Below are 18,267 nucleotides of genomic sequence, written 5' to 3'. Positions count from 1 at the left end.
TTTGACCATCTTAATTTAAATGAAACAAGCAGAGAAAAGTTTCTTCACCTTGTCAAATCTTTTTTAAAACTTTCCCTTTATTTTTTTAGTAGTTTATGTTTAAGACAATATTGTACTGTATTTTTTTAAATCTCTGTTGCAGCCTGATTGCGTACTTCTAGTTCCTAATGAGGTGTGAGGTTGACTGCTCAATTCATAACTCTGGTGTTTGTAACGCTGAGGTTCTACTGTATGTTAATTACTATTGACTCCCCTTTCTTCCATTGTATCCCTTCACTTCCCCTCCAACTCTTTTTTTTTTAAACCAAGACAGCCTTCTTCCTCACTTGTGGTGTTGTGGATTTTGGGGCATTTAATAAAGTATTCTTAAATAATTTCCAATGATAATTTGCATTTTTCTGATTACATTCTTCCTCCCAGCTGATCAGACTCATAATTGTTTTCACCTTTGTGAAATTAGCCCCTTTTAAAGCACAAGCATATAGATTATTAGTTTGGACTTTCTGTTTGCACATTGTAAGTCTTGATAACTTGTACCTAAGTTACCACTAATTTTTAGTTTTGTGATCAGTTCCTCTTTATCTGTCAAGATGTGGTCTACTATAGAATTCCCCTGTGTTGGATGCCACACTTTCTGAGTTAGGAAATTGTCATCTAGAATATTTAGAAATTTCAAGGCTGTTTTTGTAATGGCAGCATGAGACATTCAGCATATGTCACTCAAATGGAAGTCCCCCCATAATCATGCAGCTTTTTCCCCTACACCTTATAAATATGTGCATAAAGAGCCAGTCATCCTGTACCTTACTGTGATTTGGTGGTCTGTAGCAGATACCAAGTAATAGCCCATCCTGTGCTTTATCTGTTCGGACACTGATCCATAAGCATTCCTGATTGTTGTCTTTCAAATTTTCAGTGACTCAGAAAGAGGTAATGCCATTTTTGACAATAGAGTGCCACTTCCCCTCCCCACCCAATCCTTCCTAAATTGGTTATTTTGGGGGGTCTTTCCCTTCACCCCCTCCACTTGTTCTTGTCATGCAGACAGAAAGCAGGAGACCAGAAATCTGAAGTGCAGGCAATGTGATGTTTATTGGGGTTAGTTCCAAGCAAACATATCCATAGCTCTACACACCAGCAGAGTCTGTTCCCCAGTGTTCGGTTCCAGCTCTGATGCCACAGAACGTTTACCCCGTGTCCCGCTTCCCAGCTCTGATGCTGTAGAACCTTGCCTGTGTCCCCATTCCCTATTCCCACCTCTTCCTTCTTATCAGGCCCAAACATACCTGTGGTGCACACTTCTAGTCCCACCCCTTACAACTTATGGTCATGTTCCTTTTTGGAGGGTCGTGAGTCTGGGGTCTTCATCCCACCTCCTTTGTATCCCATGGGAGGGGTAAGGAGTCAGGTTGTCTTCTGGCCAAGGCTAGGATTTTCTTTGGTTTTTAGTGTTTCTTATGCCTCCCTTCATCTCCCTTGCCCCTCCTGGTTGCTTGACTTTGACGTGAGAGAAGAGCCAGGCAGCCTTCCAGTGTATGCTAATATATTACACTCCCACCATACCCTGTAACACTTTAGTTCCATCTCTTATCTCTTTTCACCCCATCTGCTTGTGGACAGATGTAACACACAGTGTCTTGGCTCACACATAGTAGTAAGGATATAAGAGTGTCAAAAAGTCAAACCCAAAATTCTATCCCAGGCTAACAAACAGGCCTTTATACTAACAGTTATAATAATTGATTTTAACATTGCAGCCATAGGAATCATCCCAGCAGGTTTCAGTAATACCAACTAGATCGAATTTATGCTCATAAATGAGCAACCCCAATTCCTCTTGTTACCCAGTCTCCTAGCATTGGTGTATAGACAATTACAGAATTTCTTCCCTTCATGTATTTTGGTTTCTTGATTAATTTTGTTCTGAACAGCTCAATTTTGTGCTGAGTGCTCATAGCTTCCCTTTATTTACCCTCTCCAGCATTTGCTGGCTTTGGGCACACAAGTTGTGGAGCAAGGCTTCTTCTAGATTTTCGGTATTGCTGAAATAGCACATTTTTATGACAATGACTGTGGTTATTCTGCTGCTCTGTGAAAATCTTTATTTTTTTAAATTCTTGAGATGTGACTTTAGTTTCTGTGAACAACCTCAGTAATTGTACCAGAGTTTCTTTATTGTGCAATGTTATAGCATATCCATTTTATTCATCTGAGCATTTGCAAGTCCTTTTTTCTCATTGTGCTGATATTTTCTTTTCACATTCTGATGATATTCGGAGTCTTTGTGTCTTACCTATGTATATACCTGTGCATACTTCTAAACCTTATTTACACTAGGATTTTTTCCTAAAATGTCTCCTTGTTGAAACTCCTGCTGCAGCTCCAGCAGACATTGGCACTTTAAGCACAGTGTCATGTGGACCTGTTCTGACACAGTGAGATGGTGCTTAAAATGTTGGTGGCCACCAAGGGAGCCCTGACTTCACTGGGACTCCCACTGTTACTACCACTGGTGGAGCTGCAGCAGTCTTGAGCAACAATGGAAATTTTTAAAGAAAAAGTCCATCTGGATATGGCCTCTAATGAAGTCATTAACATGCAAAAAATAGGTGTTTTAAACTTATAAAGTCCCATGGGGAAAAATTTGGACAAGCTGATTCTGACTTTCATAAATGGATTATGTAATTACAGTAAATCAGATGGCCTGCGTTACCGTTGGAAAATTATTTATCTCCTGTTTTTTCCAGCTAGAAAAAACATATCCATCATAAATCAATTCTTATTAAATCACTTAACTGAAAGAATGAAAGATTGATTTAGACCAGGGGTTGTCAATTATTTTTTGTTAAAGACCAAATTTCTTGGTCAAGGTATAGTCCAGGTCCAGACTACACAGAAAATAATTTAAAAAAATAATAACAATAATGATAAGTTAATAAAAAGATTTTGGTGTCTGTTTAAAAGCATCTGGCAGTCCAGATTTGGCCTGCGGTCCACCTATTGCCCATCCCTGATTTAGATCGTCAATATAATGATAATTAATGTTTTGTCCATCCAGCAACATTTCTAAATGAGCAAGTCATTGTAAATGTCTAATAAATGGCTACACCATTCCTATCAGACACTGGCCAAAAATACCATATTTAATGGTGAGACCTCACCGACATGCACCAGATGTTAAATACAGATAACACACTGATTCACAAGATGTGTCTTGTCATTTTGAGAACCTTTGGAAGGCAGTAGAAAACATTAAGCCAGGTGGCTGATACACCAATCAGTTTATTTCCCTAATATTTTTATACACATGGACATAAGTGAACTCACACCAGACAAGTGCTTATGGAAATTCATCAATTTACCTTTATTATTCACCAAAAGAGACATCACAAGATTTGGAAATCTAATAAACATCCTGCTTATAAATCCTGGCTTCCAAATATTTACAAGCTTGCTCCACTGGAAAAAGTGCATTACTATGTTAATGGACAGGCATATGGTTTCCACAAGATTGGGGATTTCTTTCTGGATCTTTGTGAAGGAACACGATAAGAATAAATTATCATTTTGAAATGTTGTTATTCGCAGCTCCTAATCTCTCATTAACCTGAACATGCATTAAGTTCTGAGGTTGGTGTTTAGCCTTATATTTCTGCTTTATATGCTACAAACCTTGTACATAGCCTAAATATTATGCAACCCAATAATATTAGTCCTCTCTTTTATTGAGTGTTTTATTGTTTTTTTCTAAGTAGATAATTATGAATTAACATGATATTTTAGTTGCTTTTGTACTTATAAGCATTATACATGCACATCAAACATAATGTGATTTGCCATTTTTAATGTCAAATTTCATTTGTTTCAAAATATTTATTTCTAAATTCTTCAAACTTCACTTTCATAATGAAGATCCTGTAAATACAGCTTTTGATAAAAAGAAGCACGCAGGAATACTTGGAAAAGTTGAACATATATTGATGGCCATCATCTGAGAATGTTAATGGAATTGATTAATAAACTTTGAAAAGTTATGGAAAGCTAGAGAGGTAAAGTAGCAGGAGGCTGGAGAAAATTAGATATGGAGTTGCATTAGCTTTTTTTCAACTTACATATTGCATTGCAATTTTGGATTATAGTCACAGAGCAGGGAAGTAATAGTCCCTTTCTATATGTTTATATGGTCTTATAACCAGAATGCTACATTCACTTGTATGCATCTTAAAAATAATGTAGAGAGCCCCTTGACAAAAATGTCTCAGAATATTCTACAAACGACTAAAACTGGTTATGAGGGGCAATTAAATTCATATTAAAACATATCATTCTTTAATCTGTTGTTACATTTTGATTAAGAATTGCAGATAAAAACATAAAAGATCTTTTCAAAGAGAGGGGCATAACTGGAAAAATCCTTAGTTCCCTTATCTCAAGATTATTCTCATAACAAGCTAAATAACCATCTGGTTCAGAATGCAGAAAACTGTTGGAGCAAGACAGCTCAAGTTTAACCAAATACACTTGAGTTATATCTTTGAGGACCTTAAAAGTTAAAAAGTAGAGTTATAAAATCCATACAATATTTAACAAGGGAGCCAGTGTAAGAAATGTAAATTCAGAATAATATATTGTCTCTTATGTCTCTATTAGAATACATGCAACTTAGTTGTAACTTGTGAATGGGTTGCACTCTAGACATAATATGGGATGAGGCAAAGAATTGGAAACAATGAATTGCAATAGTCAAATTTATGCAGACAAAAACATTTGTCAACAATTGGAAATCATTTTCACTGACCACTGGGCACACCTGGCGATACTTCATAGAATCATACAGTAACTCCTCACTTAACGTTGTAGTTACCTTCCTTCATCCAGCCCATACTTCTTTAACTTGCTGGCAAGAATAATGTAGGAGACAGTATCCAAAGCTCTGCTAAAGTCAAGGTATATCACGTCCACCGCTTTCCCCATATCACAGTTCTCATCATAGAAGGCAATCAGGTTGGTCAGGCATGACTTGCCCATGGTGAATCTATGTTGACTGTTCCCGATCACCTTCCTCTCCTCCAAGTGCTTCAAAATGGATTCCTTGAGGACCTGCTCCATAATTTTTCTGGGGATAGAGGTGAGGCTGACTGGTCTGTAGTCCCCCAGATTCTCTTTCTTCCCTTTTTAAAAGATGGGCACTATATTTGCCTTTTTCCAATCGTCCGGGACCTCCCCCGATCGACACGAGTTTTCAAAGATAATGACCAATGGCTCTGCAATCACATCAGCCAATTCCCTCAGCACTCTTGGATGCATTAGATCTGGCCCCATGGACTTGTGCATGTCCAGCTTTTCTAAATAGTCCTTAACCTGTTCTTTCACCACTGAGGACTGCTCACCTTCTCCCCATACTGTGTTGCCCAGGACAAGCTGACCTTGTCTGTGAAGACCGAGGGAAAAAAAGCATTGAGTGCTTCAGCTTTTTCTACATCATCTATCACTAGGTTGCCTCACCCATTCATTAAGGGTCCCACACTTTCCCTGACCTTTTTCTTGTTGCTAACATACCTGTAGAAACCCTTCTTGTTACCCTTCACATCCCTTGCTAGCTGCAACTCCAGTTGTGTTTTGGCCTTCCTGATTACACCCCTGCATTCTCGAGCAATATTTTTATACTCCTCCTTAGTCATTTGGCCAAGTTTCCACTTCTTAAAAGCTTCCTTTTTCTGTTTAAACTCACCGAAGATTTCACTGTTAAGCCAAGCTGGTCGCCTGTCATATTTGCTATTCTTTCTGCACATTGGGATGGTTTGTTCCTGCGCCCTCAATAAGGCTTCTTTAAAATACAGCCAGTTTTCCTGGACTCCTTTCCCCCGCATATTAGCCTCCCAGGGGATCCTGCCCATCAGTTCCCTTAGGGGTCAAAGTCTGCTTTTCTGAAGTCTAGGGTCCGTATTCTGCTGCTTTGCTTTCTTCGTTTTGTCAGGATCCTGAACTCGACATCTCATGGTCACTGCTGCCCAGGTTGCCACCCTTTTCTACTTCTCCTACCAATTCTTCCCTGTTTGTGACCAGCACGTCAAGGGGAGCATGGCCCCTAGTTGGTTCCTCTGGAACTTGCACCAGGAAGTTGTCCCCAACACTCTCCAAAAACTTCCTTGTCTGTGCACTGCTGTATTGTTCTCACAGCAGATGTCAGGATGTTTGAAGACCCCATGAGAACCAGGGCCTGTGATTTGGAAACTTCTGTTAGTTGTCTGAATAAAGCCTCGTCAACCTCATCCTCCTGGTCTGGTGGTCTATAGCAGATGTCCACCACAACACCACCCTTGTTGCTCTTGCCTCTAAACTTAACCCAAAGACTCTCAACACGCTTTTCTCCAGTTTCATACTGGAGCTCTGAGCAATCATACTGCTCTTTTACATACAGTGCAACTCCTCCACCTTTTCTCCCGTGCCTGTCCTTCCTGAACAGTTTATACCCATCCATGACAGTGCTCTAGTCATGTGTTACCCCACCAAGTTTCTGTTATTCCAGTCACATCATAGTTCCTTGACTGTGCAAGGACTTCCAATTTTTCCTTCTTGTTTCCCAGGCTTCTTGCTTTAGAAACAGAAAGATGCTAATAATTTAGAGGAAATTCAGAGAAAAGCAACAAAAATGATTAATGGTCTGGAGGGACTGATTTATGAGGAAAGCTCAAAAAAGCTAAATTATAGCAAGTTTTACTAAATGACTCTTAAGAGTTTTTTTGTAAACTAAGAAAAGAGAATTGTATAGAGTGGCCCAGAAGGGACCTAGGATATAGAAAGGATGGTCATGTAATTGAAGCACCAGATGGGGATTCAGAAGATAGGGATTCTGTACTCATCTTTGCTACTTCCTAGATTGACCTTTGGCAAATCATTTAATCTTTATTGCCTCAGTTTCCCCACATATAAAATGGCAATAATCTTACTTCCCTACTTCACAGAGGTGTTGTGAACATAAACTTGTTAATAGTTGTGAGGTATTCAGTGTGGTAATGAGTGCCACAGAAAGGTCTGATAGTGATAGGATGAAATTTAGAAAAAAATCAGTAAACGAATTGTAATGTGAACTCTATTAGACTAAGAAATAATCCTCCTGGAAAATGCTAAAAGCACATTACTTAAGACATTTTAAAATGGACTAACAAAAAAACATGTTGCAAAGAACTTGAGAGCAATTCTGCACTGATGGGGGACAAAGGGGAGGGGCGAGGTGAGGCACTATATGGTGTGCTGTGATGTGTTGAAATGTTGGGAGAAAATTGACAAATTGAAGACACAGTAAGAAAGGGGCATAGGATCTGATCATTAGGAATCATTCCATTGACATGAATGGGCTTTGGATCTAGTCCATAAAGAGGAGCAGATGTTATGGTAAAGGACAGACAAGCTAGTAGAAAGGGAAGATGTACAAATGAGAAGCCTTCATAGGGAAGGACAACAGTTGAGAAAAGGAAAAAAACAGGTAAGCAGAGAAACAATAGAAAAAAAAAATAGGGTGGTGGGGGGGAACAGGGGAAAGAAAAATAGGAGAGGAGTCAAAGCTGAAATACCAGGTAGAGAGACATAGGAAAATAGGGAAGAGACACTTTAGCCTGACAGAAACAGGTCCTCTTGCCAGAGTTGCTGATAGTGTAAGCTGGGGGAATGGTCCTGCTATTGTCCAACATTTTAGCTGGTCCCTCTGTACTATTCTCTCAGAACCTCCTCTTTCAGGCTGGATAGCGTAAACTGGCAGTTCAGGATTGTTGTGGGTGACCACAGTGTGGGGATTTGACTCCCATTTGTCCTGTATTTTATTACATCTCCAGCATCTATTGTGACGAACTGGTGCACAGTCATTAGGTCGGATGAGAGCCCCACTTGCGATCATAAGTCCTTTTCCTACTTTGGGCTGTGTCTTTAGTTGTACTGAAAGCAACTTCGCTGGCTGTCTTTGGCCTGTCACGGACACCTTTGACCCAGTGATTGAAATTGGTCACCTCATCCTTAGAAAAGACTTCTTGATGCTTCTCTGGCAATGCCCTTAAGTTAGCCACCTGCACAGGAATCAGCCCTTTGAGAGCCGTTTGAACTGGAACTGGAAATCTCCCACCACATCTTTCTCGAGAAAAGGTAACTGTTTTGCTCCTTTCAGGATATCACTGGCAGGGATGCTGTAGAGATGGGGTGGGAGCCAAGGAGGATTTATGTGCATTTCAAGATGGAAATAAGACTCATGGTTTTTATTTTGGTTTGCTCCTGAAAGGAGCAAAAAAGTTATGAATACCATGTTCCATTTGCCAATAGGAAATTGCTGTTTCTGTCTTGGTGGCATTGATCCTATCTTTTCAGCAGCAGCCGGCCCTTCTTTAAGTTTTATGGGTTTTATGTTTTGTTTTTTTTTTTTTTTTTTTTAGGCTAGAGCTGTAATCCTGGAGGCTAAACCCACGTTAAGGCCCCAATCCTGCCATGGGACCTCTGCATGGCAGACCTCTGTGCTCACACAGAGCTTGTTGCAGGGCTAGGGCCTTAGTCCTGCCTGAAGGTATTTAATCTGTTGTTTCACCGGGGGGAGCACACTAAGCATACCGGAGCAGGTAGAAGAATCTGCTTGCCCTGCAACATGAATAGTGCATGTGGAAGGTTAGAGATAGGCTGCTTTTTCTAAGGACTAGCATATGTCATGGTTTAGACTTGAATGTGGGTTTCCCTTTTTGTGTTATTCCTATATTAGCAGTAAGAAACATGCATCCTGTTGCAAATGTACATTGTCCTTCAGGGCCATCTAGTAAGAACTGTACAGTGTATCCTGTCATAAACTGCTTGCAATCTATAACCCTACATCCTGCAAACACGTGCTCAGCTTTGCGTCGGTGAGTAGTCCCTTTCATTTCAAGGAACAGTTTTGTCCCACCCACTCCAAGTGCCTCCAGGAGAAGCTGCTTTTGAGAGAAGTGACCAGAAGCGCCTTGCAAGTAGTAACCTCATTTTCCCCAACTGTACTGATTGGGATTTGGAAATTGCTCCTGTCTCACGAGCCGGGGTGAGGTGCGGTAACAATTACAAACAAAGCGTCCAGTTAATCAGCAACAATCCCAATGGGCTGTGGGCTTCCTTCCAGTCTTGCAGAGGGTACCAAAGCGTCCGGAGGGGGGGAGGGGGGGGTGTGACAGTGGGATTCGCCCTGGGGATTGAGCACAGAGAGCGCTGCGCACAGTTCACCCCACACCATTGTCACTTTGCGCGCTGCGAGGGCCCCTCTCCTCCGCCCCGGTGTGTACGCGCTGCCCAGCGCCCTGCGGGGGAGGGGGGGGGTGCTGCTTGTGGCCTCACTGCTGAAGGGTGCTGCTGCAGCCGCCCCTCACCGTGGCTTCACTGGGGGAGGGGAAGGAGGCTGCTGCTCATCACCCTAGTGGGGCGGCTGCTGCCCTTTGCCCAGCGTGGGGCGGGAGCGGTGACTGTGGGCGGGGGTAGGCGAGGTGCCACCGCGCCCACTAGGGTTCCTGGGGCAAGCCCCAGCTCCTCAGGACGAAGCCCCCTCGCCTCCCCTGTGGGTGGGGGGGGGGGGCTGCCATCACGTGTGCGTCCCTCCTCTCCTCCCTCCGCAGCAGCAGCCGCCTCAGCCCCGCTCCCTTTGTTGTAGCCGGAGCGGTGGCAGCGGCGCTGGTGGGCGCCGCGCACAAAGGAGCGAGCGGCCGGCGAGGGAGCGCAGCCGCTGCCCAGGGCGCAGGGACGCTCCGGGGGAGCCGGAGGCGCGCGGGGGCGGCGAGGGCCGGCGGCGCCGGGTCTCTCTGGCGGTCCCGGCGGGGATGCTGAGGGTTGGCTCCGGCCCGGCGGAGAAGGGACGGTCCCTGCAGGGCAGCGCTGCCGCCGGCTCCGATTGATGCTCTGGGCCTGCCGCTCCCAGCCGCCGCCGCCACCATCCAGCTGCCGCTCCGCGTCCGCCCCCCAGCCATGGTGGCGGAGAGCCCGGCCGCCGCCCGGCCGCTGCCGGGACCCCCCCGGGCTTGGTGCTACACCTCGGTGATCCTGGCGTTCGCCCTCGCCGCCCTGCCCGCCGGCCGCGCGTCCAACCTGCTGCCCGGCGGCGAGTGCCAGGGCGGCGGCAAGGGGAAAGGCATCAACTGCTCAGGTAATGCCCCGGCAGCGGCCGGCTCCCCCGCGGCGCGGCGCGGCCCCTGGGCACACGCACGTGCGGGGCTGGGGGCTGGGAGCCTGTGCCCAATGCGGGCCTCCCTGTGCCCATCGTGTTTACACGACAGCGTGGAACCGGGGTGGTAACGGGGCTGCACGCTGCCACTTCCTCGCTCTTGCCCTACGTGCTGCTGGAAACAAAGAGCCCGGGCTCCGGTTCAGGCTGTCCGGGGCTTGGTTCCAGATGCGATTTGCTGATAACCTGAAAAGGAGGAGAAATGTTCTCCTCTATCGGACAAAATAGGCTTCCTTAGAGAAAGAAAGGAGTTTGCTGATGTGTGGACCTTTTGATTTCTTTCTCTCTGTTGGTTGTGGGTATCGGCAGGTGCATGTCAATCGCACTGGATAATTAAACCGCACCCCATCCCCATCTTAACCTCTAATCTTTTATTCCACTTCCTCGGTCCTGTTTAAGAAAGGGGGAGGAGGGGGATAAATCCCAGAGGCGCCCACGTGACTGTAACCTATTAAAACAGTCACACTGAATATTCTTATATCTGCTTCTCTGTATTTATAAATACAGTCCAAATACAGAGCCCCTATCCCCTTCAGCTGGTTGCTATGTACATTCATTGTTGCTCCGATGATTGTTGTGGATGCTCCACTGTATCTACAGAAAGCATTTCCAGGTTGTTCTTTATTTGAGCCATGGTAGATGAATACTTTTTGACATCTGCCCATGCTAAGCATATATGTGCACTATCATTTTAAAGTATAACATAAATCGTTTTTTTAATTTAGGTGGATTTATGAGTATAATGGATTGCTATTTTCATAATTCTTTAGGGACATTGAACAATGGAACATTCTTTAAAGTAGAAGAAAGTAGCAATATCAGTGTTATAATTGGTTATGAATACTTTAAAATGTTTGTCTTCCTCAATAATATTTTGATAAAATAATTTTAGTTTTTCCTTATTAAAATTAGCTGTGTGTATTGAACTTCTTTTAAAATCTCAGATTAATTACACTAGAATGATCACTAGTAGAAGTGTTGCAAAGTGGTTGTCCAAGGTGATGAACATTTCCTGTGAGATGCCAAGTGCCCTCTATTCCCTAGCAAACCATGTCAAAATATTTGTGCAATATATTAAATCTCATCACTGCTTGTTGGTTCTTAATTTTAGCTTGTCTTGACATCTAATATGTTGTTGTGTTGTACCAGAGTACTACTTTTCTATTCCTGCTTGACTTTTTAAATTCTATTTGCATGAATGTGATGGTTATTTTTAAAGAAAGGTTAATAGGTTACTGTGTCACTGGCATTAGTGGCTTACCCAACAGAGACATGTGGGTCATTAGACCACATCATATGCATAAATCAACGAGATTAACTATGAATGCTCAGTGAAGTATTTGAGGAAGTTGCTAAGGCAAAGTGGGAAACATGTATATTATTATTCTATATAAACGATCCTCCAAGTAGCATTTTTAAAATCAGAAACTGACAGAAAACTATGTGCTGTCTCAAAGCTATTCAGAATGATACAATTCTAGTTAAAACAGGCAGAGTTAGTTCTAATACTATATAAGTATACATGGCATGCATTGATTTTTAGCATAACTTTAAAAGATGAAAGAATTGTTTTTGTTTAAAAAATCTATTAATTCAGTTTTGCTGTGTTAACCATACTGTGAGGGACTGTGGGAGAATATTAACAGAAACTCACTGGTACAAATTTTCCTCTTATGTAAATCTTCATAACTCTCTTAACTTTTAGTGGATAAGCTTCTCCTAGCATAAAATAAGCTTACTGAAAATTTACATATAATGGTCCAGATCCCCAGCTGGCATAAATTGATATAGCTCCATTCATAGTGGAGGTTCATTATATTTACTATCTGGTACCACTTTATTAACCAAAAATTAAGGTAAAACATTGAGAACTCTTCTTCAAATCTATAGAACTTTATAGATTGCTTTTGTATCTATCTATATTTGGAAGAAACAGAATGGATGACTCTTGTATTATTATTTCTCTCAGCCTCATGCTGACATCAGACCATATTCGCAGCTCTGGAGCAGTTTCTTAAACTTTTTGACCAGATGCTGCTATTCAGCATCTTATCACCTGCAGATAAAGCATCTTCCTGTGAAATCTTTGCTAGTCCTACTGTATATCTGGAATTAACTATTGTGAAGTGGGTTTTTTTTGAACTCCCCTTCCTCACCCCTTGAGTATTCTGTTCATGAAATTGTCCATAATACACACATACCATGCAAAAGCTCATTAAAAGAATGCAGGGTTGCAAAGTGAAGCACACAAAAGTTAGGATATGTCAAAATTAAGGTAGTTTGTGAAATCTTCTTTCCTCTTAATTCTAAATTCTTAATTCTTTCCTTTCTTCATATGCATTATAGCAGTGGTTCTCATCCAAGGGTATGCAGAAGTCTTCCAGGGGGTACATCAACTCATCTAGATATTTGTCTAGTTTTACAACAGGCTACATAAAAAAGCACTATCAAAGTCAGTACAAACTAAAATTTCATACACACAAAATGAGAAAGTAAGCAATTTTTCTGTAATAGTGTCAAGTATCAGAGGGGTAGCTATGTTAGTCTGGATCTGTAAAAAGCAACAAAGAGTCCTGTGGCACCTTATAGACTATACGTCTGTTAGTCTATAAGGTGCCACAGGACTCTTTGTTGCTTTTTTCTGTAATAGTGTACTGTGACACTTTTATATTTTTATGTCTGATTTTGTAAGCAAGTAGTTTTTAAGTGAGGTGAAACTTGGGATACACAGGACAAATCAGGGTCCTGAAAGGGGTACAGTAGTCTGGAAAGATTGAGAACCACTGCATTACAATAAGGTCTTTAGTTATGTGATAACATAGTCACATCATCACTGGCTCTGAGAGGGATATATAGTCCCTGAGAATAATATTTTTTTGTTTTTAAATGATGACTTGCTTTTACAGAGTTTTCAATCATCTGTGAATCTCAGTGCTTTGTTAAGATAGGAATGCAAAAGTAGCCTCATTTTGCAGCCGGCATAGCCATACACAGACATTTGGCATATTCTTTTGGAGAGTCAGTGTGGGTAAGAGAATGGTATTTGGGACTGCTATATTAGAGACTTGATTTTATTCCTGACTCTGCCTGTAGTGACCTTGTGCAACATCTTTGGTCTCCTATCTGTAAAATGGGGAAAATGACACTTGCCTCTTTCCTCAGTTTGTTATACAGTCTGAGATCTTATCTATAGTAGTGGTTGGAAAGTACAGAGAGTTATTAAGCCCAGTCAGTGGAAGAAATATGTCTAGAATCAAGAGCTTACTGGCTCCCAGTTTATTAGTGCTTCCTGTAGGTCAAAGGCTGTTTTGATGTCCAAAGCAGCATCAGTATTATAATCAAAATGATTCAAGAGGCTCACTGGCACCTAGGAGTATCTGCAGCAGGGAAGTTCACATTCGGAAGTGGAATGATTAACTGTTGTACAAACTGCCACACATGTGCAAAGGGTGATTTTCCATGGTTTGTGACTCAGTCAAATCTTTGGTAAATTTTCAAATGGACAGTGAGAGACCTCTCTCTGCCTACCCTGCCAACGTTCAACTTCCTAACCTAATTTCCAGGGGCACTAGTGCTGCTTCTAAAAAAAAGTTGCAAAACTTTTGACAAAATAACCTTTTACTGATTAATTAAAGTATTGGGAACAACTTTTTTAGATAAAAATCAACCTAAGGCAGGCATGGACAATTTTAGCCCAAAGGTTACAGTTTGACAAAATGATAAGTAACTGAGAGCAGATAAGTTTAATGCAAAGTGTTAGACAAGCTTAACAATAGATATTGCTACATGCACTGCCTACAATAGCTAGCTCCCATCAAGCCAGCAAATGGGAATTTAATCAAAAGTGACATGTTTCTGCAAGTAAGTAGTTCACTTTGTTGCTCTTTTAAAGTAATATTTACTGGACTTATATATATGAGGTCTTATTCTGGCTTTATGCAACCATGCATACCGGTTTTTGATTATACCAAATATCTCCTATGTGGCTCAGAGGGCACATACTCTGCCCAGGGTTTTGACTTTCTGATATTTAAAATGAGTGGTATTATACCTTCATGTAGGTTGTTGATGACTGACTGAGGCCAAGGTAAAAATAAGGACAGTTTCCCTTTTACAGGATTCCCTTTCTGTTAAATGTAGGGGAGCATGAATATTTACATAATAATAACTTCACTGGATCGAAGGGTTCTAGAAGTGTAAAGTAACTATGAACCACGGATGGTGGTAGGGGATCAATTAAGTGATGATGAAAAGTTTGAACCTTATCTGGAAAGAGATATGGAGCCAGTGAGGAGACTTGAGTGTGGATGACATGGTCAGAGAGGTAAGAGCAGAGAATTACTTTAGTTTTTGAATACTGGATAAATGGAGTGAAGTGAGGGTAAAAGTGGTTGCTGTCACTAATACTTGTGTTCTGTGCTGGTATCGGTGATGAAGGACAGTCTTCATGAGACACACTATTAAGATGAAATCCACTCCACACTATGAAGAGTTGACTCAAATTTTTTCATAGTGTGGATCCCATCTTAACAGAGTGAGTATCCCATGAACCCTTCACCTCTTACTCAAGATCACACAACATCCATTTGTTAGTATATTCAGTACATATAACATGTCTGATTATATTTACACATTAAATAGCTTTATATAATGTATATGAATGTGGTCTTTAGTTTGACATTAACCTTCTTTCCCACCCATTGTATGTTGACTATCTTCGGGATATGTGAAAAAATCCTGGACCATTGTGATTGAATGCTGTATCCACCTCCCTTACCTGTCACCTTTCATCTTCTTGGACTGTAAGCTCCTTGAGACATGGACTATCTTTTACTATGAGTTTGCACTGCACCTAGCACCATGGCCCCAGACCTTGGTTGGAGCCTTTGGGCACTATTATTATAAATAATAAATAATATTAATCACTATAGCAATTGCTTACTGGAAAATAGTAGGAAAGTGCTTTTGATGTATTTTTAACTTATGTTTTGTCTTCTTGAAAAAGCTAAGCACACTTTCTGCTTTTGCTCTTTCCCCTTCCATCTGTTTTGTCTTTCTCTCGCCCCTTCTTCTCTGCCACCAGGACCTTCTCTCTTGTGATCCTCTGCATATTCTTTGCCTGATTCTCTTCTTCACTGATTTTCTCTTTCCAGGGATGGCTCTAGTCTTATTTGCAGCTTATGGTTCCTTTTCCCTTTAGCAGCTCCTGCTAGTTGACCTGTCCCTCACCCCATTTCCTATACTCCTCTTCTTATGTAGCAGCAGCCCATAGTGGAGGCAACCAGACTGGCTCCTCATTGCCACACCCAGGCTCTTCTCCATCCACTATAGCTATAACCAAGACTATGGCTTGCCAGGTCTCTGTGGACCATCAGCAAATGGCTCATGGTTTGAGAACGTGTGATGCAGGGGATTTCAGGAATGAGGCTGAATCAAAATTGGCAGCAGGATTCTTTAAATCCACAGCCTTGATGAGAGCTTAAACTTCGGGGCATAACTCAACCTCAAACTCTTGGGGATGAGGAAAAAACTTTCCTAGGGGGTGGTTTATCCCATAACTGCCACTTGCAGGATTTCTTACTCTGCGCTTCTGGGGGTATATCTGCATTAGGCATAAAGGTGTGCTTTATGAAATATGATAGATCAAGTTTTAATATACTAGTGTAGCCAGGCCAAATTGTAGTTTTAGGATTCAACTGAACCAAAAGGTACAAAATGCCTTGTCCACACTAAGATCTTAATCATGTTACCGATCACACATTAGCTATCATAGTTTAAAAACACCCTTTGCCCAGCGTGTCTGTTGATATGGTCAAAAAGATGGTGTATTTTTAAAACCGAGTTTAAGTTGATTGAGTTAACTCTCTTGAAGAACACTTTTTTGCCTATGTAGACAAACTTTCTCAGAGACAGTAGACTGGACTAGGTGTACCAGTGGTCTGATCCAGGAGAGCATTACCTATGTTCCTGGGAATCAACATTTAACACACAATCTCTCTAATAAATGGGATTAAAGGGAAGGAGTAGATCTAACTTCTAAAATAAATGCTGTATCCTCAGTCATTTAGGTTATTTGGCTATTATAGTGATGAATGCTATAAAATAAAACAAATACAGATAAAAGGTAAATAAGATTACGGAAATGACATAAAAAAATCACAGTAACAGATATAAATATTGTTTTTGTTTAATATGATTTTTAGCACCAAAGTGTCCCCTTAAGACAAATTTTTGTGTCCTTTAAAAATAATTAGGGGATGATTAAAGTGGAGTGGAAGATGTTTCAGAACAGCTAAATAAAGATTTTGAATCAGGTCTCAGTACTGAGAATGATGGGGAAATTCCTATTATGAGACCATTTATCAAAGGCTATCAAAATGTAGCACTGACAGAGAGAGTTTTAAAGGAATAGATGATGGAAAAAACTGAGAAACTCGAGTGTAATATGTTTCTAGCATCAGATAACATTCATCTGAGTTCAGAGGGAGCTAAAAATATATAGTTGTGCTACTAACAAAGATATTTCCTTAAAAACAGCAACTAGTTTTAGGGATTGGATGGAGGCCAGGTTGGTTACCATCTTGAGAATAAAAAGGAGCAAAATTTTTTCATGGAAATTATAGCCAAGGGAATATTACTTCTGTATCAGAGAATACTATAGTTATAATTCCCATTAAGGAGAGAATAATAAATGTCTTTATTATTGAACAATGTAACATTTTTATTGTTGTTGATGTAAGGGTAAATAAATTGTGCCTGTAATCTGTTAGCTTTCTTTCAGAGTTGACAGAATAGTGGATAAAGGGAAGAGTGAATATAGTTTATTTGGACTTTTAAAAAGCTTTTTACAAGTCCCTCAGATAATAATATTGATGATTATTCAAATTTTTAATACAAAATAAATATAATTAAATAAGCAGGAATCACACAGTACTGATAGGAAGGTAGATTTGCCTTTTCTCCAGAAGCAGATTATCTGGCTCCATCACTGATCAGTCAGCAAGTAGTGTTGCTGATATTGCCACCCCTATGATGAGATCCTGGAGAAGTTCCATAGGTCAGAGCAGTGGTGCCCATGGTACCAATGATTGCAAAATGGTTACTGTATCAATCTCCTGTTCTCAGTTTGGAGTAACTTTCTGTAACTTTTATCTTCTGAGCTGACATTTTCTAGGCATGCCTCTGTCTTTGCGGAAAGTTTGTACAAACACAGTCAAACTGTTTTTGAAACAAGGAAAGTTGAAAAGAATTATTTCCCCTATTACAAGGCTTATTATGATTGTGCTGAAGCCATTTGGCCAGTCCCTGCAGCTCTCGTGAGGTGAGAAAGGGTTGGGGAGGACTGTTCTGCACTTTGCAGGTGTGACTACTCCTTTATGGAAAAATTCACTAAGGTTCTCTATAAATTACTCTAAATAAATGCATTAAATGATGTAAATAGTGCTATATAAGGTAAAAAATATTATGGCTGCTACTGAAAACAATCAATAATCCTGTACAATTAAATATTCCTACTATAAAAATCTGTACATTGGTTTAAAAATTCTAATAGGGAATAAATTATAAATGTGTAACTTCTATTAACTCTATTGAACATTTCTGTAAGGGCTGCTCTGATGCCCCAAAGTGTTCTGCAACACGAATCTTGAGAGAGAGCCTCTGTCTTGGGGAACTTCTTCAAGTATGTGAGACAGGGCATTTTGGTGGTGTTTGTAAATTTGTTCAGACCATGGCATTTATATATGCTGTTTTTTGCAAGTCAATAGAGTTTGGAATTTGTGAATAACACAGCTCTTTTATAAAAGTATTTTCTTCCTTTGCCACCTTGTTTCTTTCAGAAAAATATAAGAAATTCCACACAAAAAAACAGGCTAAGAGAATTTTTCTGCTGAAATGGGGAATAGCATATCAGTGACATCCTTTGAGCAGCTGGTCTAGTAACAGGACGTTCTTGCAGTCTGAGCTATATCCCAGACTGAGCTGTATCCCATCCTAGCACCAGCAGTAGTACTGGAGGTTGCTGAAATGTTTGCCCAGGTATTGTTGTGGTGGTT

General features: G+C 40.9%; 1 protein-coding gene across 1 annotated transcript in view; it reads left to right on the top strand.

Moving 5' to 3' along the window:
- The first annotated feature begins 9,604 nt into the window (after positions 1–9,604).
- TMEFF1 (transmembrane protein with EGF like and two follistatin like domains 1) overlaps positions 9,605–18,267 on the top strand; it is a 214,128-nt gene continuing 205,465 nt past the window's right edge. Inside the window, exon 1 of the mRNA XM_034761448.1 lies at positions 9,605–10,135. Coding sequence (XP_034617339.1) covers positions 9,958–10,135 — 178 coding nt within the window. The 5' untranslated portion in view covers positions 9,605–9,957. The remainder of the gene's footprint in view (positions 10,136–18,267) is intronic.

This window comes from Trachemys scripta, chromosome 2 (assembly GCF_013100865.1).
Source record: "Trachemys scripta elegans isolate TJP31775 chromosome 2, CAS_Tse_1.0, whole genome shotgun sequence".
Lineage (NCBI taxonomy): Eukaryota > Metazoa > Chordata > Testudines > Emydidae > Trachemys > Trachemys scripta.
This window is presented reverse-complemented; position numbering and strand designations above follow the sequence as displayed.